Raw genomic sequence first — 27,637 nt, 5'->3', positions numbered from 1 at the left:
CTGACACGAGCATACCGAGGAAATAGTTCCTAAAAAAACCTTTATTTTAGCGAGAACCAAATTTCCTCGGAATTTTTTTGTCGGAATTACTTTCAATTGTTGTAACGAGTTGTTTGGTTAAATCTGTCTCATGTGACAACATGAGTTATTTAACTCTCCATTAGTTTTTTTTTATTATTTTTTATTTTTTTATTGTTAACACTTGAATTTTGAACCTCAAACTTCTTAACTCTTTTAAATTTAAATCAGTCGAGCTATCAAACTCTATAACTCTCCATGAGTAATACATTATAAGTTTTAAAATTTCTTGTTGAAAACATACAATAGTACACATTTATTATTTTGAATTATTTGTTGCATAAATTATTTTAAACTTTTAGATTAGTATTGAGATACTATGAATATGGATAGATCATAGACTATGGACCCTTAATTAATCATTATTCCTTAAAATTTTCAATAAAAATATAAATTAAAATGTAAGTCATGTAGATCAAAATGATAGTAAAATAATTTGATTAGGTAAATAAAATAACTAAAACTCAATATTTATATTATTAATATATAATTTAGATGTTTTTTTAGGTAATAATTTAGATGTATTTTATTAATGAAATTGGTATTTGGTTATTCCATTGTTGGTAGGAGTAGAGAGTACACATAATTCCATTGCTGTATTATTGACAGCTTGGTGATAGAACAACCCGATTATGAAGTCAAACAAATTATTGTGCATTTATCTGTGTTGCTCCTAAACTATATGGCTGTCAATTTCTTTTTATTCATAAACTAGGTGTTGCCGTTGTCTAATTAAATAATCATTGGTTTATCATTTTTCATATCTAAATCGGGTTGAAAAATGAGTCGAATTTGTGGGATAATCGACTATTTTATTTACTTAAAATATAAGAAGTTGATTCATATTTCACAAGAATATAATTTTAACTTCTAATATCGACGTGAAGAACTGAAAGTAAATATCCAATTCACCTAAAATATTTGAAAACCACTTAATACCATGTCAAAAAAGGAAAAGAATAATTAAAGTAGAGGTAATGCAAGAGTACAACCAAAATCTGTAGTACATCAATATCATTGATTCACTCATGTCATTTTGTGTGTGAAGAAGATGACAAAGCAACAATATATTTCGAAATGGAAGAATAAAAGATATTATTACTGTTTTTGTGTAGTGAAATGACAAGACCAATAGGCGGGAATAACGCGCTCTTCATTTGAAAACACAAAAACAAACAACAACAACCTTAAGTCTCATTCAATATAATTATCACACACCAAATCTCTTCAAAGTAAAACAAACAAACAAAAAGATAATAAAAACTCACCATTGCACTTTTTCGTTGTCTTGCACATGGTCCACGCATGCTATCCTCTTCTCTCTCACACACACATTATTTCTTTCTTTATTCTTTTAATATATATTTTCTATCACCAAGAAACGTGTAAAATAATATTTCTAAAAAAAATCAATTATTATTATGAATATGAATGAATGTGTTCTGTTCATTAAACTCTGAAAAATTCTTCTGACATAGTAACATTCTTCTCCGATCTTCATTTTCTGCAATGTGTAGTAGAAGGTAAAGTACAATTATATCCCTACTCATGTCTCTTTCAACTTTACATTTTTCTGATTTTTTTATTTTATTTTTTGAATCCCTGGTATGGTAGGTGTGTAATTGTCAGATAAGTTGTTACAATTTTGTGCGTGTGAAGTAAAAGACATTCAATCTATCAATTTTGACGTATGATGATATTAATTAATAACAATAAAGTGTGGCGGTGATCTTAATTCAAAGCAGTATCCTTATTTGGGAAGCTTCATAACTTGTTCAAAATGGAGGTAGATAGATACATATATGAATATTCAATTGAATTGAATTCTAAGCAAAGTTCATAACTAACCCCACCTTCTGTTTTTTTACTATATTTTAAATATCATTCTGTATTTTACACTTGTTTCTTTGTTTTCTTTTCATTTTTTTTGACAATTCAGATTTGATACTTGATTGGTTGCATTGTTGATTTTTCGCAGATCGAAAACTTATGATTTTCTCTCTTGATTTGATGAATTTGTAGGTGAAATCATTGTGAGGGAGTGAGGTAGGTGGTTGTTTGTGCTAGTGCTAGTGGTGGTGGTGGTTTTTGGTTGTATTTTAAATGGACCGGAGGAGTTGGTTATGGAGGAGAAAGTCATCGGAGAAAAGTCCAGGCGAAACGGAGAGTTCAGGATCACTATCTTCTCTCTCAGAAAGATTTTCTGATGAACAGGTTGTGTATAAGTAATTTAATTGACTTTGTTTTCCCCATTTTTGATTTCATGTGTTAAATTGTTATTAAGTTCAATTTTACTTACTGTCACGGAGTTTGGTAGCATTCACTCTCGTGGGAATAGCTAGCTCTTATAGTTGGTGTACTAGATAATATGGGTTATGGTATGACCATTTTCTCAAGTGAAAATCTCGGTGTTTGTTGAATGAGATGAAAAAAATTGAGGGCGTGAATGTGGAAACTAGAAAAAGTTGTTATTTATCATGTTACAGACATTGTGAAAGAGGTGTTAAGAAAGTGTCTTTACTTTAAGGGGATACATTGTACAGAACAAGAGAGTAATTAACAACTAATAAACTACTCGCTGATTACTGACTATAACTATTTTCATCTATAATAACAGGAGACCGATCTGCAAATGTTGTCCCTACTGTAACTTGAGATAGTTTGTAAATGTCTAACTACATGAAAACAATGGTTATTACTCGGTCTGCTAATTTTTCATGGTCCAGTTTGCTTTTTAAGCATTCAGGATTTTGTTGTAATGAATCTGCTCGGTCTGCACATTTTTCATGGTCTTGTTCTTTTTCTAAGCATTCAGGATTATGTTGTAATGAATCTGCTCGGTCTGCATGCCAATAATGTGACGAATCTGATTTTTTTTTCTTTCCATGCTGTAATTGTGAAGGTATATCCAATCCAAGCTACTCTATCACCAGAGGTCACATCTAAGCTTGCACCTAATGAAGAAGTTAGTACACCCAAAAAATATAATGAAGAAGGTATTGACGTGAAGACTCTTACAAACGAATTAGCTGCAGCTCTGTTAGAAATTAGTGCCAAAGAAGACATGGTAAAGCAGCATTCTAAAGTTGCCGAAGAAGCTATCTCAGGTATTTACTGTTTGGAACAGATATTTAATTCGTAGATTCTTCATGTTTTACACTTCATACATTTCTTTCTCGAAGACTTCATTTTTCAATATGTATCATGTATATCAATAAATTTGCCCTGGTTTGGTAGATAAGTTTTTCAAACGAGAAAGCTAATCCTTTGCAACTGTAATTAATATTTTTTGTTTTACAGTTCTTCTAGTACTGAATTAGTTGCAGCTATTGAGTATTGACGAACGAAAATTGAAAACTAAAGCTGAATTTATCTTCACAATCATCATGATCCCTGGTTCACGTTAGGAGTTAGGACAATCTAGTAAAATGTGCTTCTTTTTGCTTGTCCATGGTTCATTTTTCTTACCTTGGGAAGCCATGACTATCATCATAATCTTCTACCTTAATGGGTTTCACAGAAGTTTAAGCAAAGGCATTTGAAAAGTTATACTGTTTTTCATTTTATTTAGGCTGGGAGAAGGCTGAAAACGAGGTGTCGTCTTTAAAACAACAACTTGATGCTGCAAGGCAGAAGAACTCAGGCCTTGAAGACCGAGTTAGTCACCTTGATGGGGCCCTCAAAGAGTGTATGAGGCAGCTTCGCCAAGCCAGAGAAGTACAAGAGCAAAAGATCCATGAAGCTGTTGCAAATAACTCTCATGACTCAGGATCCAGAAGATTCGAACTTGAGAGAAAAGTTGCCGAGCTTGAGGCTCAACTTCAAACATCAAAAGCAGAAGCTGCTGCATCTATTCGCTCCGATCTTCAGAGGAGACTTGAAGCTGTGGAGAAGGAGAATTCGAGTCTTCAGCTTGAGCTGCAATCTCGACTTGAGGAACTAGAATTCAGGATTGCAGAGAGGGATTTGAGTACTCAAGCTGCTGAAACAGCTAGTAAGCAACATTTGGAGAGCACCAAGAAGGTTGCTAAGCTTGAAGCTGAGTGCCGTAGACTGAAATCCATGACTCGTAAAACATTTAATGTGAATGATAATAGGTCGTTGACCGCATCTTCAGTTTATATTGAGTCCCTCACAGATAGCATTTCAGATGGTGGAGAGCTGAATGAATATGAACCAAGCTGTTCTGACTCATGTTCATCTGCTTTAATTACCGAATTTGATCAATTCAAGAATAAAAAGGTTACTAGAAAAAATCATATTGCGACTTCAACTGAGATCAATCTCATGGATGATTTCCTTGAGATGGAAAGGCTTGCTGCCTTGCCAGATACAGAAAGTGGAAGCCATTATGCTAATGGAGGACGAGTATTGGATCAATCTATTGTTGGTCAAGGTACAATGGAAGCTATGATTGAAAAGAACGCCGAATTGGAAAAGAAGCTGGAGAAAATGGAGGCAGCTAAACTTGATGTAGAGATGAGTTTAACTGAGTGCCAAATGCAGCTTGAAAAATCAGAGAATCGGATAAGAGCAGCAGAATTGAAGGTAGAAGAGCTTCAAACTCAGTTAGCTCTTGCAAACAAATCGAATCAAGAAGCATATGAAGAACTGAAAGAAACCAAAACAAAGAAGGAGATAGTTGAGTCGAAACTCAAATTTGCTCAAACTGAGGTAGAAGAACTGATTTCAAAAATCCATTCATTGGAGGAAGAGATTCAAAAGGAACGTGCTTTGTCTGCTGAGAATTCGATCAAGAGCAGGAAGTTAGAGGGCGAGCTTTCAAGAATGAAGCATGAAGCTCAAGTTCAGCAAGATGCCAAGACTTTGCACAAGGAAAATATTAATCGCGATTTGAAGTCAAAACAGGTCAGTTTGCTAATGCTTATTTGGAGCTCAAATTTTTATGCCGTGTTTAATGTACTTTGCAATGTAGTAGCTAACCTTCTAGCATTACTTTTTATGATAAAAATTGTCAAGTGCAAATACATTCTTCAATCCTTTTTTGTTGGTTGAAACAATTTCTGTGTCGTTACACTTACAAAGAAATCTTACAATCATAGTCCGTTGACTATCGACAAGCTGCTGTTGACTAGCTAGTCAAACAGCTTCTCTGCTTCCATAGTCCAAACTACAACTAAATTGCATTTGTAGTTTGGACTTTGGAAGCAGGAAACTTGCGATGCCCCCAATTCCTTTGTGTTGTTGTTTATATGATCAACATAAATTTAATCATATATGTATTAGTGAGCATTTGAAGCTAATTTTTGTTAAATAAAAAGCATAATGGCAGTTGAGTAATCATATTGCATTAGTCATTTTTTTCCATATAAAAAACTTAGTATCTGCTATTTCAGGACAAAGAACTTGCATTGGCTACTAGCAAGTTTGCCGAGTGCCAAAAAACCATCGCATCTCTTGGAAAGCAGTTGAAGTCACTTGCAACATTGGAAGACTTCCTACTTGATTCAGACAACAGCCCTATGGAGTTAACTTGTGAAGTTACACAAAGTCCCCAAAAAGGAGGTGAAAAATTGAAATTAAATCATAGTGATTTGAGTATGCCCAAAAGAGATTCAATAAACTCATCTATTACTCATGAGAAAAGCCGTAATGGATTTGGTAAGTTCATACCAAGAAGCAAGAGTGTGAGCAGGGCTCGTTGAAAATCATGTGAAAAGGAGACAAGACGATAAGGATATCAGGCTGAGTTGTAAATAAATGGTTTTGTTCATTCATATCATATATCTTTGGATTCAACTTTGTATGAGTCCAAAATTATGTATCTATAAATAGTAATGTTTGAACTTTGAAAAATTGAAATGGTTACAAAACAAAAATATACATAAAAAGTTCAAATTATAGAATGTCTTTATCTAGCGTTTGCTTGTGTCTACTATTTTAATTTCAATAATTTGACAACTGGTGGGTAGGCTCATCCCTATATTCTAAGGGAAATTACTACCTCCGGTCCTATTTATAAGAGAAATTTAGATCAACAAAAGTGAATGTATTTGGACTGAATTTTTAACTAGATACATCAACTTTTGTTGACCCAAAATTCTCTTATAAATAGGACCGGAGGGAGTATTTGCTTATATTTAAAAACGGAGGGAGTACCTTTTAACGCTAGTACAGTTAAACAATTTTAGTCATGGCAATTGGTCGTTAATGATATAATTGTTTACAACGAGACGGTTTAAGCCTGTGTTTTTGTCTTCATTTGGATTATAAAAAATATCTTATGCAAATAAATAAACTTTTTATGTTAATTAATAATTTTTTATTAATGAAAATTGTATCTTTATAAACAATTTTATTTCTCATAAACTACCTTGAAAAATTTATTTATTTGTAAGAAAAAATCTGTCGAAAAAGAATTTTAATTGTTGAAAACAAAATGTTTTTAGACAGAAAAAGATTGTTGGGGTGAGAGAGGCTCGAACTCTCGACCTCAGGATAACTCTTAGCTATGAGACCTACGCGCTAGCCAACTGCGCCACCACCCCATGATGTTAAATTGTCAAACCGTATTGTATTTATATTTCAAAAATTACAAACACACTTCATTTAAACTTCTGTTTCAATTTCAACCTTGTTATGGCCCAGTCCAGCCTCAACATCTAAAAGTTCGAAAGCCTCCATGTGTAACGTGTGCAATATCTTATAATGTCAAAAGTCTTAACTATAACGATGATATCATATGACACTGACAAAACAAGTTTTTTTTCTTTTTAAATAAAAATAAATGAATTTGAAAGAAGTTGCATTTGGGTACATAAAAAAACGGAAATTTTGGTATTATAAAGAGAAAAAGTTTTGCTTGTACACCATGCAAGCATACATAAATATTGAAAAGAGCATTAATATGAAATCAGAAACACATGCCAGAGCATGCATGGTGCTAACTGCTAATAGCTCCTCGTACCCCACACACGTGAGTGAGCGTATGAGTGAACACTCATGTTGGAAAGGGGGACCACTCTCTAGAAACTCAGCAAACAACAGACCTTCTTATTGAGGACATTCTTATAGCCAACGGACATTGTTGGCGCTGTTTTTCTTTTTTAAGTTTTTAACGTAACATTTGAATTTTATATCTTTTCAATCTCAACATTAGTTTTACACCATAAGTATTTACAAAACCAATACTAAATAATATAAAATAAATTATATAATGAAAGACTTACAACTTTGGGTTAAAATGCGATGTTAAATTCAAAATATAGTAACCGCTTATTTACTAGACAAAGATGTTCTCGAGCATATTTTTTTCTTCTTCATGTTACATACATTGAGATGTATCGTTATCAAGTGTGTGGTTGGAGTAGCACATATGAAAAATTCAAATTAGATCTTTGCTTAAATGTAAGATTATATATTTACTGCGAGTGCAGGAAAGTATCAGCACGGGTTCTATGGTGTAGTGGTTAGCACTCTGGACTTTGAATCCAGCGACCTGGGTTCGACTCCCGGTAGGACCTTTTTTTTGTACCTGGTGTAGCACTATACACTCAACAATGGCTTTTCATTCACATTTTAGTCACTAACTTCTCATATATTATTATGAATGGTAGATGTATGCAAAAGAAGTTATCTATTTTATAATTCATTTTGACTTATTTCACTGCACTTTGGCAACTCTAAGTGAACTTCATATAATATCCTCAACTTAATCAAATCCTAAACTCTAAACCAAATCTGATACATGAATTCATTTAATCAACCCTTAATCATTAAATCAACGCTTAATCAAAACATTCATTAAATCAAATCTGTTACATGAATTCATTAAATCAACACTTAATCAAATCGTGCACATGTAATTGATCTGGTTTTAATAATTCTTCTGTTTTATTTGCTATTTTATAATATCCTCAAGGATATTTTATAATTCATTTTTACTATGTTTATCAATGCATGAAACAAATTTGATTTAATGAATATTTGCATTGATTTGCACAAGAATTGATTCTTGTGAATCAAAATTTTACATTGACTATTTTTATACCAAGTATAGTCTTTTAAAGAAATGTTCCTATCAGATTAGTTTAAGTAAGGATATTATATTATATATGTAGGATCGAAGATTGAATCTCATATTTTCTGCGTATTCATCTTTAAAGATGAATTTTTAACTATTAAGCTATTTGAAAAAAAAAATAGTCTTGTAAAAAATAATTTGTCATTTATCCTTTTTGAAGTATTTTAAAAAGAGTAGCTTTATTAATATTGATTTTATAAAATCAGTAATATTGAAAATGGGTCAACTTGACTTATCAATTTGCATAATTCATTAGGGTATGTTTCGAACCAAAGAAAGTATAGGGAAAGATAGCTATGAGGATAGAAAGTTTCTTGAAATTCGGGCTTCCATAGTTTGGATATATTTTCCTGTAGCAAAGAAAGATTGTTTTTTGTGGGGTCCATGCTCAGAATTGTTTCCGCTCTATATTGGACGGAAAGGAATGGAAGGGACTCAAAGTCTATTATCACCTCATCGTTTTCTATTTTTTAATGAATACAACTATATTTTAAGTTTTTTTTTTTTAAAGAACTTTAAGCTTTTTTTTAAATTGCAAATCAAAAGCATGTATCCACCCTAGATATAGCATTGGAAAGGGAAAGTTTGATATTTTGTCATTTTGTTCGTAAGTAGTAATATTAATTTATTCATTTGTTTATACTAAAATGGTATATTAATAAGAAAAATCTTGATAAAAAAAGTCTTAATTGCTATTTTTGTCCCTTAACTAATTTTTTAGTATCGTTTTGGTTCCATAATTAATAAAAAGTTTGTTTGAGTCCTTTAAATATGTCTCCGTTACATAAATTGGTCCATTCCGTTAATTTTATTAAAAAAACGTTAACTCAAGCACACGTGTCATTTTCGCATTGGTTGAAATTTATATTCATCTTCTTCCTCCTCACCTTCATCTTCTTCAACAAATCTTCATAAACCTTCATACAACCCCAGAAGAAAAAAAAAACTTTACCTTTATCATTTGAAATCCAAATCTAAACACTTTATTTTTTTTCTCTTTTTCTTCATCTTCTTCCATCATCTTTTCATCATCATCAAAAACATCTTCATCAATAAAATTTTCAAGAAACACAAAAAATCAAAATAAAATAAAATTAAGTCTTATTCTTTAATGACTACACCATCAACATACTTATTCTTTATTGTATTTGCCTATCAAAACCATTCAGTAACAATATGCAAACTTTCTCAATCACAACCATGCAATCTCATCATCAAGGTTATGAACACCAATTATATGTTTTGTTGTTGTTCTTGTCTTGAACCCCAATTTTCATTATTTGTTGACTTTTAACACAAACGCGCAAACACAAAGCCAACATCAGCGTGCATCACAAAACCAACACACATCACACACAAATCTTCATTAACATTTTTTTTCTTCAAATTTCAACCTTCTTCCAATCTTTATTTGTTGTTCCTCTTCTTTCTTCCTTTTTGTTCCTGTTCTCTTCTTCCAATCTTTCATAAAAAACTCATTTTTGAATGCCAATCATTCATCATCAATATCAATCCTTTCAAATTCCAATCTAAACCCATTTTTGGATCTAATCTAAATTCTTCCAAATCCCAATCTAAACCCATTTTGTTGTTGTTGTTGTTGTGTTGTTGTTGGGGAGCAAATTTGGACCCGATTTATTGTGTTGTGTTGTTGTTGCAACTGGATTTTTTTTTTTACAGATTGAACCAAAAAGAAGGAAATTTTCTGCAGATTTGAATGAACAACAAAACTCATCAGATAAAACTTTACATTTATCATATGAAATCCAAATCTAAACCCTTTATCATGGTGATGGGTTTAGATAAGAAAATGGGTTTTTGTGAAGGATTGATGATGATGAAGGGTTTAGATTGAATTTGAAAATGAGTTTTTTTTCTCCATTTTCTGTTTCCATGCTTAAGAATCAATTTGTTTTCTTCCAATTTCAATTTCAATGTTCGATTTTTTCTTCTTCAGTTTTTTGTTTTGCTGAGTTTTTTTCATGAAGGTTGATGAGGAAGAAGATGAAGAAGTTGAATGAAGGTGATGACTTGTACAAACCCTAACAGTTTTTTAATAAAATTGACGGAAGGGACCAATTTATGTAACAGAGACATATTTAAAGGACTCAAATGAACTTTTTATCAATTATGGGACCAAAGCGATACCAAAAAATTAGTTAAGGGACGAAAATAACAATTAAGCCTAAAAAAATTAGAAAAAATATATTATTTGATTAATAACTTTTTTTTAGGATTTATTTGATTAATAACTGAAATCTGCTATATACACACATTTCATGTTTATATAAGGTTAGTTTTGTCATTTTACAAGTATACTTCTTTCTTTCCTCTCACTTTCTATTCACTTTCACTTCAACCAAACAACCGCAAAATCATATCACTTTTCACTCACATTTCACTCACTTTCATTCCTTCAACATTCTTTCCTCATACTTTCTTTCCTTTCACTTTCTCTTCTCATCCAAACAGACCCTTAGGGCTTGTTTGTTTCCACTGATTGTGGAAGGATTGATAGTAGGGAGGACATAAAGTTTATGGAAAAGTTTCATTCCATAGTTTGGTTTGCATGTCAGTGAACAAAGAAAGTGTACTTTTTGTGGACCCATGGCTAAAAAACTTTCTGCACCAGATTGAGAAGAAAGGTGGGAGAGAGCATTGAATTTAGTAAAAAGACAAAATAACCCTTATTTTAGAGCATTGCATCACATACCTACTCTAGTGTAATTCATGAAATTTCTTAATTACATAAAAGCTTAGACATGCGACTACCTTTCCATTTTTTATGTAATGTTTATAAGGGCAGGTTCTTTTTTCCATTTATATTATATATATTTATATAATTGTAATAAAATGTTATATTTTAAATGAGGGGTACTTGTGTCATTTAATAAAATATATGTCTTTCTTTCCTTTCACTTTCTTCTCACTTATACTAAACAACCAAACAATCATCTCACAATCTATCCTCTTTCTATTCACTTTCAATCCTTCAACAATCTTTCCTATTAGTTTCTTTCCTTATACTTTCTTTAAGCATCCAAACAAAGCCTGGATGCATCTAAGAAAGTGAAAGGAAAGAACAAGAAGGGAAATATTGTCTAAGGAAAGAAAAAGAGTAGAAAGTGAGAGGATTGTTTTGGTTGTTTGGTACACGAGAAAGTGGAATAGAAAGTTGGAGGAAAGAAAGATCAACATTTTGTAATTGACATAATTACCCTTAAACAAAAATAATATGTTAGTATATATAAACATTGTATGTACTTTAGTAGAAGAATAAAATATGTCATACAGCAATCGAATCATGTATGCCTAGAGACTAACAAAAAGTTAAATGGTGAATTACTTAAAAAAAAGCTAGGCGTGAATTGAAAAAATAATAAAGAGACACCAACTAAAATAGTAAAATGAATTAAAAATAAATAATAAAAGTTGGGGCATTTTAGACATTTTAAACAAAACACATGTTTCCTCCTACTTTCCATCCAAATGTGTGGGGAAAGATTTCTAAGGTGGGTCCCACATATATTCTTTCTTTCCTTCACCTTTTTGGAGAGTTCCAAACAATGGAAAGTCTTTCTTTCCCCAACCTTTCTCTCCTCCTCACTATCTTTCCCTTGAAACAAACATAGCCTTAGTGTTTGAGTTGAGCTTAATTTTGAAGGTTAGTATAACAAACATATCAATCCTATTGAGTCGAGGCCAACCTAAACACCCAAATTAGTCCACCTAAATTGACATTGGGAAGAACTGAACCTGAGACCTTGAGGAAGTGCACATTTCTCATGTCACAAGCGAATACCACAAGGCTAATCCTAGTGTTAATATTTTTTTTTTTCTTCTTCCAAGTAACTTGTTTTGATATTAAAGAAAAGGAATCCAAACAGACAAACTAAAACTCAAATTCTTTAAAGTTTGTTAACCACAAATTGGTTTTAGTGACCGGAAGTCCTTCTCATACCAGATTGCACAAGATTTTGAAAATTAATTCAACTGTACTGATGTATATGATTTTCTTTTTGTTGTTTTCTTGGATATCCCCTTCCAAAAGCTAAATAATAAATAAATAATAATTACTTGAGGTCTGCATATTTGTTTAAAAGATTGACCTATTCCAATAGGTGATACTCTAACCACATTTCATACACATTATCTATGAATTGATTCTCTAACCACATTTTTTCTGGACTCAATTATTTGCCAACAGTGTCAAGCTATGTTGATATTGACATAGGATAATGATTATTAATGAACATATTAGTAATCACAAGAGTCGGTGAGTCTCAGTCTCATGTTTCCCATGGCTCAATCAAAAGCAAAAATAATTAAATACACACAAATAAAGGATGTCAATTAGTTTAATCATATTTTCTTTTTGTTTAAAAAAATGAACTGTATTCTCTAAGCCACTATTTCATGTTATTTATGTTCATTGAAAACTTCATGAGAAATTTAAATGAATGATTTTTTTTTTTTAGAATGGTGACATTAAATATAGTAAAATTAGTTGAATTGCTTATATTGCAGTCTATGACTTGTCTATTTTCATCTTCTAATTATTTTTTTTATAAGCAAAAATTAATATTTTTCATCTTCTTATATTTAAAACACTATGAAAAAAACAAATTAAATATCAACTAAAAACTTACACACAAAGGAGAGATTTTCGATTTGAATCCGGTATCATAAAGAATGTCAGGCCTAACAATCTCTACATTATAGATTGAGATAGGTTTTAAGAACAAATAATAATCACTGTTAATCCAACTACGGAGAATTATAAATTCCATTTCAACCAATCCTCACCCACTTGTGTTTTCTAGAGTAAAGTACGCATGTAAGTAGTAAGTACTCATATTAAATGCACTACTAATATAAATATTAACTAATTACACGCGTACTTTACTCTTGAAAATGGTTTCCACAAAGATTAATTTCAGCAGTTAAATACTCATATACTTGTAATGAAATAGTTAGATCCTTAAAAAAAAAGGCGGATAGACTTTTGATAATGTGAGGAAATTATTGGAAACATTTATAATTATTGTCTTATCCTTCATAAAAGAATATTGTCTTAGTCCCTAAAAAAAATTGTCTTAGTATTCTAAAGTGAAAAATAATATAAGATGAAAAACTATTTTAAAAGTGACACTTGCAATGAGTCAGATGAAATATGAATTAGCGGATTCATTTCTTTTTTCGACATAAGGATCTGTTTTAAAACATGAATGATCATTAACCATTATTCACGTGATTTGAATCAAATCGAACTGAACAACTTCTTTTTAACAACTAAAGCCACAACTACATTTGAGATTTGGGTTGTGTGCAATATGATTGCACGCAGTCAACCACATGAAAATATTGAACCTAAAATCTAGGTTATTCGATCTTGATCAAACAATTAAGATGTGGTTGACTACGTGCCGTCACAGGGTTGTGAATGCACACAATCCATATCCATATTTTTTGTGGTATTTATGTACATAATTTGAATTCCAGTAACATATCGAACTCCACTTCTATTAATGATTTACAAATTAAATATTATGTAAAATAAATATTTTCATGTTTGTACCAAAAAAAATCATGTTATAAAAGATTATCAGAAAGTCAAAGACTTTAAATGGACATGTTATGTTCTATTTTTATCTTCTATTATTTTATTTGTTCAAATAAATTGTCTAACAAACCAACATTGGATTGGTTCAAGTGGTAAGAGACTTGTATTCGTTAAGCAAATGTTTCGTTTTCAATCTTTAAGTTCTAACTCCCATTAAAGAAATATTCTAACAGAGTTCATTCTAGTGAAACTGAATAGATGGGACATAAAATTTCTCCAATAGATCAAATAAGACAACATAACGCTTCTTTTGGCTTTGATTGAATAGACCTGTCACTGCTTGTGTCCCCCTTCCTTCTGAATATACCCCAATGATTTAAGAATCTATTTAATTTGTTCTGAGCAGATCATAAAAAATTGCTGGCTTTCTGTATTCTGACAAGCATATGGTCTGAGATCATAACAACACCATAATGTTAGTACTCACTCAAATTAGGTACAAAACAGATTCATACAAAAACTTCATTTTCTTGAGTGTGGATCACCACCACTCAATAAAAATTTTACTAGTCACATATACTATATTTTATTATCTTACAAAGCAAGTTATTCACTATTCATTTACCTGCATTGCAAATGCCAAGTGGATCAATGTTGCCTCAGCCCAAGGCCTTCCTATAAACTGAAGACCAATGGGTAAACCTAATTTATCATAGCCAACCTGTGTGATAAAGGATGATAAAGCTGAGTTCTCTAAAAAATGATTACAATTAAGGTGTAATGTGACAAATATAACTGTCAAAGAAGAATATACCGGAACAGTGACAGCAGGAAGTCCCAGGAAGTTTCCTGCTATGGAATACCGAATAAGTGCAGCTGAATTAATGGCGACAAAAAAATCAGATTTTATGTTACCAACATCTTTATATGTAGCATGCACAGCTTAGGGCACTCTCACAATAAATATGGCATCAATACCAGTTAAACTGAATCTATATACCTCCATTGACATAGTCAAGTTCACCAGTCTTCAGTGCATCATCTTGAATTGGGTATGCAGTCACACTGTAATATGTATTAGGCATATGTTACCCATGAAAAAGATTGCTACATGTTAAAAATATAGGTATTATGGTAAGTTTGAGAAAATGGGACAAACCCTGTTGTCGGTGACACAATGATATCAGCCTCGGAAAATATTTTCTTGTGAAACTGCAATTGGCGATTCCTGTGTTCATAAAACATATAACCATGAGTCGATTATTAAGGTTTAATAATAAAAGAAAAACCTAAAGTCACATGATTAATTAAAAACAAATTTATGTTTTTTAATCTCTATCTTTCATATAAGATGTGATAGTTAATATTAAGTAATAACTCATCTGAACTAGTCCTTTCACTTTATACATTTTGTATGTGTGTCTGTAGGTATAGAATATTGAGTAAAGGGAAGAGTGCAGGTTTAAAATTGTCTAGTAGGTGAGAAAACTTTATCACTGTTTTCTTTTACTCTTGATTCATGTTATTGAATTTAACATAAATTTTCTGAACTCCTTGGTCTAATTTTTCACGTCATTTAATAAGAAAATTTTGTCATGTATACCTAATTTTCTGAGCTTTAATATACTCCATGCTGCTGAATGAACCATAGATTTTAAGGGCTACCCTTGCATCCCATCCAAAGTCTGCTAAATTTCTTCAATGGTAATTTTAGTAATGTCAGTAATTATAACTCCCCAAGAGGAAAATAAGGAATAAACTCAAGGGTTTAAAATGTCTTACTTATCTTGAAAATAATCAAGTGAAGTGTTACACTCTGATCCAATAGTTGAATAATGTGCCAGGCGCATCACTTCTATTTCTGGTATAGTGACATCTACAATCTTGTGTATTTAAACAAAAATTGGCAGGTTAGTAAGTAATCGAATTACTCGATGAAAGGTTCATTGGTTTTATTAGAAGCTCTTTTCTGAAATTTTTCTAAATTCACATCAACAGTTGAATTAAGCACTTATCATGTAAGCTATTTCTATAACAAAGTATAAAATAAAGTCGATTTGTTTTCATCTAAACTATAAGTTGTTTTCGTAAGCTATCATGAAAAGCTTATGGAAATAAGCTGAAAACAGCTAACAGACATGTCGTAAGCTACTTCCATAGGTTCATCCGAATATTCTCACACGTGATTATGCAAGCTCAAATAAGTCAATAAAAACAAGCATGATAATTATGACAACATTCTGAAGATGTTTTTGAGTTATATTTTCCAGTACCTTCCAACCATAATGACCCTGGAGCTTGTTCAGAGCACCGGAACAGCATATTCTGACATCATCACTGCAATCATCAAACCACTAGTTGATGAAATTAGTGGTTAAATGACATAACTGAAGTTAGGACAACTTACTTTTTCCAATATATATGAATAAATAACCAATCAATATATTCAATGCATAAAAATGTATTTCTGACCTTGCCATACTTTGCCAACTTGATTTTTGATATTGACTTTGTTAGGGGCAGCAGTGGAAGATTTATCTTGGCCTAAGATATTGCTCAAAACATTTTCATTAGTTTAAAGAGATAAGGAGGAGGTTAAATTCAGAACGGTTTATTGAACTTTACAAGCAGTAAGGTGTTTGAAATAAAGAAGTCATTTGTGAAATTGAATAAGTTGTCAAAATCACTTGAAATTTCGAAAGAACAAGATCTTACAGGTATACTAGAGGGCTGACGCGATGGAATTTCGCCGCTGATTGCTGCATAACTGTAAATATTGAAATATTAAAATCTGTAAAGCCAATGTTAAAGTTTACTTGAAGAAAAAATAGCACAGAAAGGATAACTACTAACGTGATGAGTGAATCCTCAACAGTGCCTGCTAGTATTCCCACCATACCAACTGTCCAGTTTAGAGGAATAACTCTGAATGTAACAAAATATCATTCTTCTAAAATCATTACAAATTACAATATTCCAAAAGTATATATCAGCATGATGAAAGGTGATTGAATACTCACCCAGAATGAGGTATACGACTGAAAGTCGGTTTCAGACCAACTATACCACAAAGTGCTGCAGGCATCCTCACAGAGCCTGGACAGATATATGCAAAGAAAATATTACTTCACTAACTTTTGTTGTTGATATGTATATTGCAGACTAAAATTTCATGCACCTATGATATGAACATATTTGGTAATTTCGTATCACTTTGGTTAGAAAATAAAGGGTTGGATTCATATAAACTGTCCGGGTAAATATTTTTTACACTAACAGTCAATCGTAATCACCATATCATTAAAAATGTTTGACTTTAATCATAACTACTTCTAAAGTCATACATATATATGTTTGGTTGTGATTTATTGGCAATATAATTTATTTTTTTTATACTGAGAGTGTATCAACATTAAACTCAAAAGTGAAATGCTTATAAAAAATAATGAATGACGAGTAGTTAGCTTATCTTTTTCATCTACAAATATAAATGAAGTACCTCCCCCATCAACACCAAGTGCAACAGGACACAACCCTGCCGACACCACCGCAGCAGATCCACTAGAAGAACCTCCTGCAATCCTACTGGCATTATGTGGATTTCTTGTAGCCCTGTGGAGTGTAAATAAACAACCAAGCTCTTGTCATCAACTGATTCAATACAAATTCATTAATATATAGCTCAGAAAGCACAAAAAATGTAACAAAATGTGAATACTAGTATAAAACATGGTTTCTTACCCATAATGCGGATTTATACCGCTAGTTCCAGCTCCAAGTTCATGCATATTAGTCTTTCCAACAAGTACAGCACCGCATAATCTTAAACGCTTAATACAACAAGCATCATCTGTACAAGGCCTTTGTTTGTGCAGCCACTTTGTACCACCTAGAGGATACCATTTAAAGACGCGCAAGTCAATAATGAAATCAGAAGCTAAAACATTTCAAATTTCAAATACATCACTGGCTAGTGGCTAGTAACACCTTGCACTACCTGTAGTAGGATATGGCAAACAATCTATTTCATCCTTGATAGCAACAGGAACTCCATCCAGCACAGATATAGGTTCTCCTAAAAAAACAACATGCACTAAATTAGTATCAGAACTCGAGAGGGTTGAATGCACAATCACCACACATCAACATATGAAATATATGTTGGAACTTTGAGTAAGTTGAATACAACATCTTATGGATTCCAATAGCATATGAAAACAATTCATATATACGAGTTTCAACAACACTATTAGATAACATTAATTATCAACCGAAAGATCTATGGTTTTGCAAGAGAGGTCTTTTCATTTTGAATTGCCATTTGAATTGATACTATAAAGTACCTTTCTGATACCGAAGAGTTGATTCATTTGCTTGCCTAAGTATATCTTCAACATTGTAGTTAATGAAGAATCCCATTTGAAGTGTAGGTTTTGAGGATTCATCAACAGCAGCTATAAATCTTTCTGCAACCTGTTCAAACAAAGAAGAATTCTGATGTATAAATAATTACCGAAGATAAAATGAATTTACGAAAGCATATTTATTCAATGTAAAACTTCGAACAATAAAATATCAATGTTTTGCAAACTTGTTTTAATGACAAAGTTTTTCTGAAAAAGTCAATGACTAAGAATTAACACAATAATGGTAGGATTAGGACTTGATGAAAAAATATCTAAGAAGGTGAAAGAGCAATACCATGTGTGGTGTTATATCTCCTGAGCTGTAAGCTCTGAAATAGTCCATTATGGTCCACCGATTAAATGAAGGCTTTGTTCCATTAATTGGTCTTTGTAAAGTTGTAGGTAAGCAATCTATTGCAACTTGAACTTTGTCTGGTGGAGTCAAAGCCAAATCCAAGGATTTCACTTCTTGTTCTTTGTGGTCTGCTAGATTAATTTTAAATCAGTAATACACTAAATTATTCAAATATCATAGACACATTCAACACAAAATGAAATCTATGATTATTGCAAGTATCCTGCAAGAAAAATAATATCCATATTCACAATATTTTGCAGTGAATTTCCTACTAGTTGAAAATAACAAACCTTCAAAATGATGTAATGGAACATAAAGAGGTGGCTCTTCTATATCTGCATTTGTAATATACTGCAGATGCAGATAAAAAAACATTTGCTCAGAATTTGGAAAAGGAAAATGCTATTTAAGCTGTCTACATATATGATTAGTCTCTCAAAGTCCAAAAAGTTGTTGTAGAAACATATGGGAAGTGCGAAAGCAAGGTGAAAATTTGTTCTTGAATCAGAACACAATTTCATGAAAATAGAATGCAAGTGACTATAGAACAAGAGCATACCTTATGAATAAGATTATTTCCCTTCAATATATACAATAGAAAAGCTCCAATTATTCGACACTCCAAGAGCCAAGCGACAATCTTCACCAAAATTCCAGTCATGCGTGGAGCTATAATTCAAATGAATCATACCATGATCATGGTTGTAAGTAAAACATTAAAATTTACTTACAATCAATGGTTTTGAAATAAAAATTAAATTCGAAACTTTACGTTGTAATTGAAATCTGGAGAATATTTATATCTCATTCTAAGCTAACTAACTAACTAACTAACTAACATATTCAATACTGAAATTCCTCTGCATCTGGTGGATACAGAGTTGTAAAGTAACATAATTAAGTGAAAAAATGATAACAAACTTTCTATAAAAGAAACCATACCATACTTTCATGTCATACTCAAATCAATATTTTTTTATAAAAAAAAAAAAAAACTGTAAGAACTAAGAAATGGTAATAATAAAAACAATGGATTATGAACCTTTAACATTGGCTTGGAGATAGAATTCAGTACTATCAGGGCCTAAATTGACATCCTTCACTGGCTTGTAAACCACACGTTTACTTTTGAACAAACCCATCAGTCTAAAGAAGTTGTTACTCTTTAGAAGATGGAAAGAAAAATGGAAATGTCAACAAAAATATTTCATATTATAGGAAGAAGGGTAGGCGGTGATGGCAAGAGGATCAAAACATTAATTTAACGTACATATATATATATTCTTAGTTTTGATATTGATGATTTGGATTTGGCATGATAACTACTAGAAAACATGTCATTTTCACTATAACAGTGAGAAATTTGCATGCAAAAAAAACTAAGGACTGAACATTATATTCCTCCACCTATTCTTATTCCTGCTTAATATATATATATATTCCAAAATGTTTTTTAAGTTCTTTTGAAGCACTGTTGTTTTTGTCTGAAAGCTGAAAATTTAGCCAGCTCATTTTTATAGTACTTTCTGAAACTATAGTCCCCACAACCACGAGGTTCGTTTGTTTCTAAACATGTATATGTATGTACTTCTAAGATTTGCTTGATTTGAAGTAATAACAATTGTTTTTTATTTTAGATTTTACTAGAAAGATATTACTTAATTTTCATTTTATCGCTTGATTTTAATATTTTGTATAGAAAATACCGAAAACTTTTTTTTAATCGCTTAATTTCTTTTTTTAACTTTAAGTGACATTTTTATTAATTAAGACAGATATATTTTTCCAAACCAGGTCATTGCATAAAGATCAATTACGTAGAGTTTAATTTGCAGCATTAAATTTTTAGTGGTCCATTGCAAAAAAGTTGTTACTGTAGATGATGTTTCTGGGGTTCACTATAATAAACCAGATCCATAGTAAATTATATTATTAATGTTTTGTAGTCCTAAAAATTTCGGCCATTTAATGCTTTGTCATAACTCTTTCTAAGAGTTTTAAATTAATGAAAGGTTTTATTGGGACCATCTCCAAGTCGTGCAAATGAAGCAAAAGAAAATGTTAACTTTTTTTATTTATTTGAGGGGGAAAATGTTAGTAGGGCAGGGCCTATGGATAATTAATTTGTGAAATTGGTATCTTAATATCGAAAAATGACCTTTACTTTGTCCTTTATGCTTGAATTTAATAAGATGGTGATGGACAAAGTCAATGTATGGCTAAGAAATTGTAGAAACAAAAGTTTTTGAATGTTATATCAGAGCTAATGGTTTTGGTAAGATTATTTACATAAAGCATGCAAGCGTTGTGGTTAGGAGAGAAATTTTACCAGGTCAATATGTATTTGTTTGCTTTAAGGAACATCACAAGCTGCCACTTAGTCTGCAGTAGTTATACCAAACCAGTCAAGTAGAATGGAAGTAAATCATCTTATTAGGTAATAGCTTCAGACCAATGCATGCATGTGTGTATTTTTATTTGTAAAAAAAGCCTATTTTAATTTCAAAATTATTACAGTATATTCCTTCTGCTCAATTTCGCTTTAGCAAGTGTGTGCCAAATTTCAGGTTATTCATCACTTTAGAAGTGATTAAAATGATCAAAAATAAGTTTATGATGCGATATTATGCTTTGCTTTGATTGGCATCTCTCGCAAGCAAGTGTACAACGCATGTAGAGTATTCATTCATATACTGATGTAATGTATAACGAACGTTAAGGAAAAGATAAGATATGACAGTTGGAAATATAATGATGATAATAATAATCTGGTAAGGAAAATGAAAAGCGTGGTGGAAGCCATCAGGATGGGCCATGGAAAATAGTAGTACCCCTTCCTCAATTTTTATAAGCACCGCATATTAATGATGAAATTAATGGTGTAACGTCCACAAATCTTAATTCAATTGACTCACTTTATTGATTTCTCGCGTGTCCTATGCAGTTTGAATTATATAATCCAACAACATAAACACCCTATAAAAATCTCAAAAACACGTTGAAACATTTCAGATTTTAAAATCTGAACAGGACGCGCGAGAAATTGAAAAGTAATGACTTTAAAAATTTGATCAAATGAGAGTGAAAACTTAATTGTGCTCACAGATTGAAAACTATAAAAATGGTGTTAAATCAACGGAAAGTGAGAAGATATCACTACCAGTATTGGATCTTCGAAAGTGACCGTCTTAACTTAGAAGAAGCAATGTGTCCTTTTTTTAAAAGTAGCAATGTGTCTTGATATAGTGCTATTAATTAATTGTATTGCTTTTATATTTCTGCGGCTGCATTTATAAACCTTCTTAATTCGTATAAGTTGCATTGCTTTGGATCTTTCTAGTTTCGTAAGCATGTGATCGTGTTAACTTCCTCAGCAAACCTGTAAGGCAAAATTAGGCAAATTAGGGATGACCTAGACTTGTGTAGGTTTCCCCTGAAAAAAAATTATACACTTTCCTTCAAGACAAGGCTTATGGTATGCAGGCATGCATGATTTATATTTTTATAGTACGCAAACTATTCAAATTAAAACCTTTCTTCTATTTAAAAGGCAAAATCCGCTCAAAGCTCATAACCAGTTGTGTAATGGACCAATAATTACTTTTATAACCATGTCACAATAATATCAACTAAATATTATAACTACCAAGAACCAAGTGTTTGGTTAGTTCTCAGCTCAGCTATAGATGGAAATAAAAGCGTGAGTTACTAAGCATTGAGAATCAATGAACTCCTTTGAGGAACTGCACCATAATGGAGTCATACAACAAAGTAGACCATAAAGCCCAGCATAAAATGGCAGAAACTAGAATGTTTTAATCTTAACAATATTTTTACATTTTTACTTAAAATTAAAATTTAGGAAAAGTTGGTTGATAAAACAACGACTCGGTACATAATTAGAGATAAAGAATATTGTTAAGCTGTCTATTGACTAAGGACGACACAGATAAAGACATTAACTTTCTTCCTAAGTTGAGAGTCGTTATTGGCAGGGCTCCATATATTACCAGATATTTGATCCTAGAAAAGCCAGTGATACAATATGTTCTTAAAACTATCATAAAAATTGATAGCCATAAATGAGGCTAAAACTTAAATTGAATAACTGGTGCACTGGATCTCATACTTATAAAGTTGGATCAATGATACCCATCTTGCACAGTCATTTGTGATGCCAAGAACAAGGCCATAACATTTAAATGCTAATATGCTTTAGTCTCTACATAAAAATGCTAAGCCATTCTATATATACATTAATCTGAACGAGATGTGGAGCCTGAAAGGACCTTGGATAAGGTACTCTGTAGCAATGACACTGAATCAATAGCAGATTTTGTAAACCAGCTGATCCCCACTTTAAGTCTATGTTCATCTGTTGGTAACCTCATCAAATAAGCTATCTTCCTAGCTGTAAAAACAGAAAAACCTCAAGCTTATTTTTCTTCTTATTAATGTCTTTAATAGGGTTTCCAGCATAATAAAGAATGGCATGTAAGACCAACATACCAGCATGGCCAACAGGGCCTTCTAAAGTTAACCCGTCAACAAAACTCGGAGAAATTGCAGCATCATTTCTTCCCAAAGTCATCATCTCACCTAGGTTTTGAAACCTAGCACCCAGATTAAGAATGAATAGTGTTAGGTGTACATTACAAAACAATTAAACAAATTTATTAGCAAATAACAAACTTCTGAGTCTGATACTTCCCCGAAGATCGGTATGATGGGACTTTTATAGGACCAGATTGGCTTTTTCCCCTTTTATCAGCAAATAAAAACTTCTAAATGCAACAATACCTAAATGGCAAAAGCGGACGCCCATTGATTGCAGCCCAGAGATTCCAACCAGTAAAGTCTGCTTGTTGAAATGCAACCTACAAAGTAAAGGAAAACAGTTGTCAAATAAAGATGATGGTACGCTCAAAATATATACATTTCCTAGTACTATAAGATTAGATACGATGTCAATAAAATCACACCTGTGCAGTGGCTGGAAGGATCCTTCCATTTGAATCCCTTAATGCCGAAGAGTCGCCAAGAGAAAATATCCGTGGGTGACCCTTAACACGAAGAGTTTCATCTGTTTCCGCCTGTCCCCTGGCATTAAGTGGAATAACAAATGGTACATCTGAATATTCCAGATGAGGAAGAGGAGGTTTGGATCCAACAGTCCACAATACCAGATCTGCTTCAATGATTTTACTCTGCATTCCTCTTTCAGCAGGTTGTAGCTCCAATATATACTTTTCAAAATCAAGCCCTTTTGGGGTATTTGAAGACTCGGATTCACTGGCCTTCCGAATACAGTTGACAAAATAACCCAATAAAAGTTCAACCTTCCTGGATGAAAGAACCTAACATCCACAGCATAATGTTTCCCTTCAGATATTATAAAATTTCTTACAATAATATTGGTAATGAAATTTAAGGACTTAAAATTAATGGTAATAAAATACTACTGCTGCCGTAGTTTAAGAAAAGGGATAATTGCATGCTGGAGAAGCTTTAACAACAAAACCAGGATTATAAGCGAGGGTTAAAATAGCATTTGGTATTTCAATTTCATCCTGGGGCACTGATGTAGCATTCAATCATGGCTAATGCTTATATAATTTAGGCTTAAGTTATTCGCAGATCAATTTGAAATGTGTTTGTTAGAGAATATGAATTATTATGTATAAGGAAATTATGTATTCAAACTTCTCAGAATTAATTCCTTCCAAATAATTTTTATGAGTAGGTTAAAGTAGTGTTTATAAAAATACAGGAACTTACAGAGTAATTGCTCAAATAAATTATCAAGTCTTTCTAAGAGGACTATATATGTTTTCTTAGGCATCATTAATCTTAAGCAAGGATCAACTCGTCTTGACATATATAATTGGGTTACATAATACATACTTACATTTCTTCAATCCAAACAACAAATAATCACATTGTAAACTTGAGCACTTAGTTTTTAGGTTTAGAGTCATTAGAACATTTAAATTTTTATGTTATTTAACATCTTCAAACATAAACCTTTGGCCTCTAAATATCTGACTTCACTCAATCACATTTTATCAACATGAATTTGTATAAAAGATTTTTTTTAGAGCGGTATATCTCACTGCCTTGCCATGGAGAGAAGTGCAAAGCAACATTGTGGACCATCACCTACTTGGCCAGGGCTGTACAAAATAGATATTCAAGTTCCAGAAAGCATTAAATTTAAACTCTAAACCACTTACTTTCAGTGCGGCTTCCCTATTGCCAGGTGGGGCAGTTGGGCAGATCATTGTATCAACATTAATTGCTCTCACAATTCCTCTATTTTGTAATCGCTCTGCTACTGTTGCAGCTAATTCAACCCCAGAGTAGCCACAACCAACAATAGCCACACTAATTTGGTAGTCCTTACCAAAGGTCTTTCTCTCTAATATTGTTAATCTATTGTTAACTTTCTGCAACAAGACACCGGCATGTGAAATCAATAAAAATATAAAGTTTGCATATTAGTCCTGAGATATTAAATAATTGACCCGTCCTTCATTGCACTTACACGTGCATCCTCTAGAGTTGAGAAAGGAATTGCGAATTCTGTTGCTCCTGGTACAACATCCAGTTTAGCTTCAGCCCCCAATGCAAGAACCAGCCTGGCTGTCGAAGAAATGAAAAATGTTCAAATTAATAGAAACTATACAATTCTATACACTATACACTGACAGTCCACTTCATTTACCAGTAAAAAATAGACGGGTTCATTTTCCTTTAGCAGATACTTTAGATACACAGAAACATTTCAGAATACTACAACATAGGCATCTTGCCCATAAACTCTAATCATTACAATAAGAATAAACTTAAGAGTGTGGTCACTGAAGGTAACCCATTTTTCACACCTAGATCAATATGCAGAACACCAAGCCAGAGAAAAACATATCATCTTAGGCAGAATATAAAACATAATTGATGCCAGGATACCCTGAGGGACTTAAACAGTGCATAATTTGTACCAGTCGTATTCGATATGAAGGCCACTTTCAAGATGAACAGTTCCTCCATGAGTAGATGCGTTGGATCCATTCACGCCCAAATGATCAGAGGGCTGCAAAACTTTTACTCTGTCTTTCAAAAACTGCACACCAGTGTTGGCCAGCAAATCCGAGAAGCGAGGAGCTATTTCCCATTCATCCACTTCTGTATGCCATAATGTAAATCTGCTTAATCGTATTTGAATCAGAGAAAACTGCAGATGTCGCATAAATATAATACTGCATACCACCAGATAGAAGCTCGTACAACATTGGCTTGAAAACAAATCGATCCGACTGATCGACAAGAGCAATCTGTTCCATATCAAATAAGGAATTCTATTAGTATTCAAAACATCCCCGAGAAGCAAAAAATGCAGAAAAACTACACAATTAAGTCACATCACAGTGAATGGGTATAAGAAGATAGTATCATAATGATAGTTGTGCAATCAAGTTGCAAAAGAACAAAATACATGGAAGCTTATCATGTGGGTGAGTTAGGCCGTCTTTGGATAAACAACTCAAGCACCTAACAACATAGGTGTTTATCATATAAGTGTTTATGTATAACCTACTTCCATAATAAAAGATAAAATAAAGCTAAACTGTCTTCATACAAGCTATAAGTTGTTTTCATAAGCTTTCCTGGAGAGCTTATAAAAATAAGTTAAAAACAGCTTTTGGACATGTCATAAGTTGTTTCCATAAATTCTCCCAAACAGTTTCACAAATGCTTATATCCGTAGATAATCTCAAATAAGTCAATCCAAATAGATCTCTAAACCATACCTCGCCATGCAATTATGACCTATGATTAGAGTTGTCAATCGCAGATAGAGGAAGATAGAAGATTGTTAAAATCCTGCTACGCAATTGGGCTATAGTGCCACTATAGCCGCTATTTGACAACACTTCATACTCAATAGTGTATCACAAAACAATAGCGGTTTGTCTAAATTCAGCTACACTATAGCTGCTATTTAACAACACTGCCCATGATTAAGATTAAAATTAAAATTTAAAATCAGTTCCTCTCATCTCTTACAATCACACATAATGCTCCACTATACAATATACATACATCAAAATAATCATTTCCATGATGTTAAAGGCACTAATGTGATTCCTTTTTTCCCTTTTCATGCATTGATGAATGTTCCTTATTAACACACGATTTCATCAACGAAGATGCTCCTAAGTCACTCGTATCATTGGATTTAGCATCAACTTCCATAAGCTTAAAAAACTGAATCAAATTTCAATGTTAAAACACTTACCTGCGGTTTATTATCCTCAGACCACTCAAGTGATTCCAACCTTAAAGCAGTGTATAAACCACCAAATCCACCACCTAATATACACACTCTAGGCTTCTGCAAGGGATTAATCAGAGAGTAAACACAAAATTACAAACAAATTATCAAAATCTATACGAATTCAATATCGAAAATAAAAATGGAACGATTCAAAACCTTGTTGTCAGGCCACACGAAATTAGCGTGCGCCTTTACGGTTTCGGATATCTCATCTACAACACCACCATTGCCGCCATTTTTGCCCGAAGCGAAAAACCGCAACTGTAACCGTTTTCGGTTAGAGTTAGCGAATAGGGATGGATTTGTTCCACTGCTTCTCCAATTGCTTGGGAACAGCGTGCTCCATTGTTTAGCTCCACCTAATAGATGAAAAAAATTGTGAATCTGATAGTGTGTGGATTTGAAAGTAAATAATTGTTAAAAGAAAAAATAGTGATAATTTGATTGAAGAGAAAGAAAGCGCGTACGGTGAAAAGCGACGAGGGAGGGTGATGCGGATAAAGCAATGTGTGACATTGTGAAGAAGAGATAGAGAATGAAGTTAGGGTTTGGATTTTATCGACGAAGTAGTATTGGAGAAATGAACATTGGAAAGTATTGAAGAAATGAAGTAACTTGATTGGTATGGTTGTTCTGCTTCCACGCTTTCTGCCACTTCCCGACTCAACAGTTGCTATCCAAATGTTTTTTCTTGCCTCGTGTTATTGTTATTGTTATTGTTATAGTTATAATAATAGTACCATCATGAATAAGTTTAAAACAAATAAGTTAATTAATGGTTGATATCAGATCAACATCTTGACTGGTATGATGGAAGAACCTTGATACCAAGTCATATCTCATTGTGTTGGGG

The 27,637-nt window shown here is 32.4% G+C and overlaps 3 protein-coding genes and 2 non-coding genes across 7 annotated transcripts; 2 read left to right on the top strand and 3 right to left on the bottom strand.

The window, feature by feature from the left end:
* Positions 1–1,442: 1,442 nt before the first annotated feature.
* On the top strand, positions 1,443–5,940 carry LOC11413704 (filament-like plant protein). 2 transcript variants are annotated; one of them, XM_024772695.2, is made up of 6 exons: positions 1,451–1,601; positions 1,693–1,864; positions 2,101–2,292; positions 2,981–3,185; positions 3,650–4,947; positions 5,436–5,940. In XM_024772695.2, the coding sequence occupies exons 3-6, from the start codon at positions 2,182–2,184 to the stop codon at positions 5,742–5,744; spliced, it is 1,923 nt and encodes a 640-aa protein (XP_024628463.1). In that variant the 5' UTR covers positions 1,451–1,601; positions 1,693–1,864; positions 2,101–2,181; the 3' UTR covers positions 5,745–5,940. The 2 variants fall into 2 exon arrangements, with proteins under 2 accessions (XP_003630362.1, XP_024628463.1); XM_003630314.4 differs by lacking the exon at positions 1,693–1,864 and having other exon boundaries at positions 1,443–1,601.
* A 563-nt stretch (positions 5,941–6,503) lies between these two features.
* TRNAM-CAU (transfer RNA methionine (anticodon CAU)) lies at positions 6,504–6,587 on the bottom strand. The gene is given in 2 exon segments: positions 6,504–6,539; positions 6,550–6,587. It is a non-coding gene; the product is annotated as a tRNA-Met (tRNA).
* Positions 6,588–7,490: 903 nt separating this feature from the next.
* On the top strand, positions 7,491–7,562 carry TRNAQ-UUG (transfer RNA glutamine (anticodon UUG)). Its single transcript has one exon. It is a non-coding gene; the product is annotated as a tRNA-Gln (tRNA).
* A 6,245-nt stretch (positions 7,563–13,807) lies between these two features.
* On the bottom strand, positions 13,808–19,909 carry LOC11427064 (fatty acid amide hydrolase). Its single transcript, XM_003630312.4, has 20 exons — positions 19,492–19,909; positions 19,009–19,118; positions 18,740–18,800; positions 18,387–18,574; positions 18,029–18,158; positions 17,683–17,760; positions 17,427–17,574; positions 17,185–17,297; positions 16,706–16,781; positions 16,539–16,610; positions 16,401–16,452; positions 16,158–16,229; positions 15,959–16,039; positions 15,468–15,568; positions 15,289–15,381; positions 14,845–14,913; positions 14,686–14,750; positions 14,500–14,561; positions 14,311–14,406; positions 13,808–14,136 (listed from the first exon to the last, which is right to left on the bottom strand). The coding sequence occupies exons 1-20, from the start codon at positions 19,589–19,591 to the stop codon at positions 14,074–14,076; spliced, it is 1,830 nt and encodes a 609-aa protein (XP_003630360.1). The 5' UTR covers positions 19,592–19,909; the 3' UTR covers positions 13,808–14,073.
* Positions 19,910–21,619: 1,710 nt separating this feature from the next.
* Positions 21,620–27,493, bottom strand: LOC11437509 (alternative NAD(P)H-ubiquinone oxidoreductase C1, chloroplastic/mitochondrial). 2 transcript variants are annotated; one of them, XM_039829233.1, is made up of 12 exons: positions 27,252–27,493; positions 26,941–27,143; positions 26,746–26,841; positions 25,714–25,780; positions 25,448–25,631; positions 24,994–25,087; positions 24,683–24,895; positions 23,432–23,806; positions 23,250–23,326; positions 22,959–23,062; positions 22,739–22,860; positions 21,620–21,828 (listed from the first exon to the last, which is right to left on the bottom strand). In XM_039829233.1, the coding sequence occupies exons 1-12, from the start codon at positions 27,298–27,300 to the stop codon at positions 21,820–21,822; spliced, it is 1,593 nt and encodes a 530-aa protein (XP_039685167.1). In that variant the 5' UTR covers positions 27,301–27,493; the 3' UTR covers positions 21,620–21,819. The 2 variants fall into 2 exon arrangements, with proteins under 2 accessions (XP_039685167.1, XP_003630359.2); XM_003630311.4 differs by lacking the exon at positions 21,620–21,828 and having other exon boundaries at positions 22,438–22,860.
* Between the last annotated feature and the right edge of the window lie 144 nt (positions 27,494–27,637).

The sequence above is a fragment of the Medicago truncatula genome, chromosome 8, assembly GCF_003473485.1.
Source record: "Medicago truncatula cultivar Jemalong A17 chromosome 8, MtrunA17r5.0-ANR, whole genome shotgun sequence".
Lineage (NCBI taxonomy): Eukaryota > Viridiplantae > Streptophyta > Magnoliopsida > Fabales > Fabaceae > Medicago > Medicago truncatula.
The sequence above is the reverse complement of the archived record's forward strand: the minus strand, read 5'-3'. Positions and strand labels throughout refer to the sequence as shown.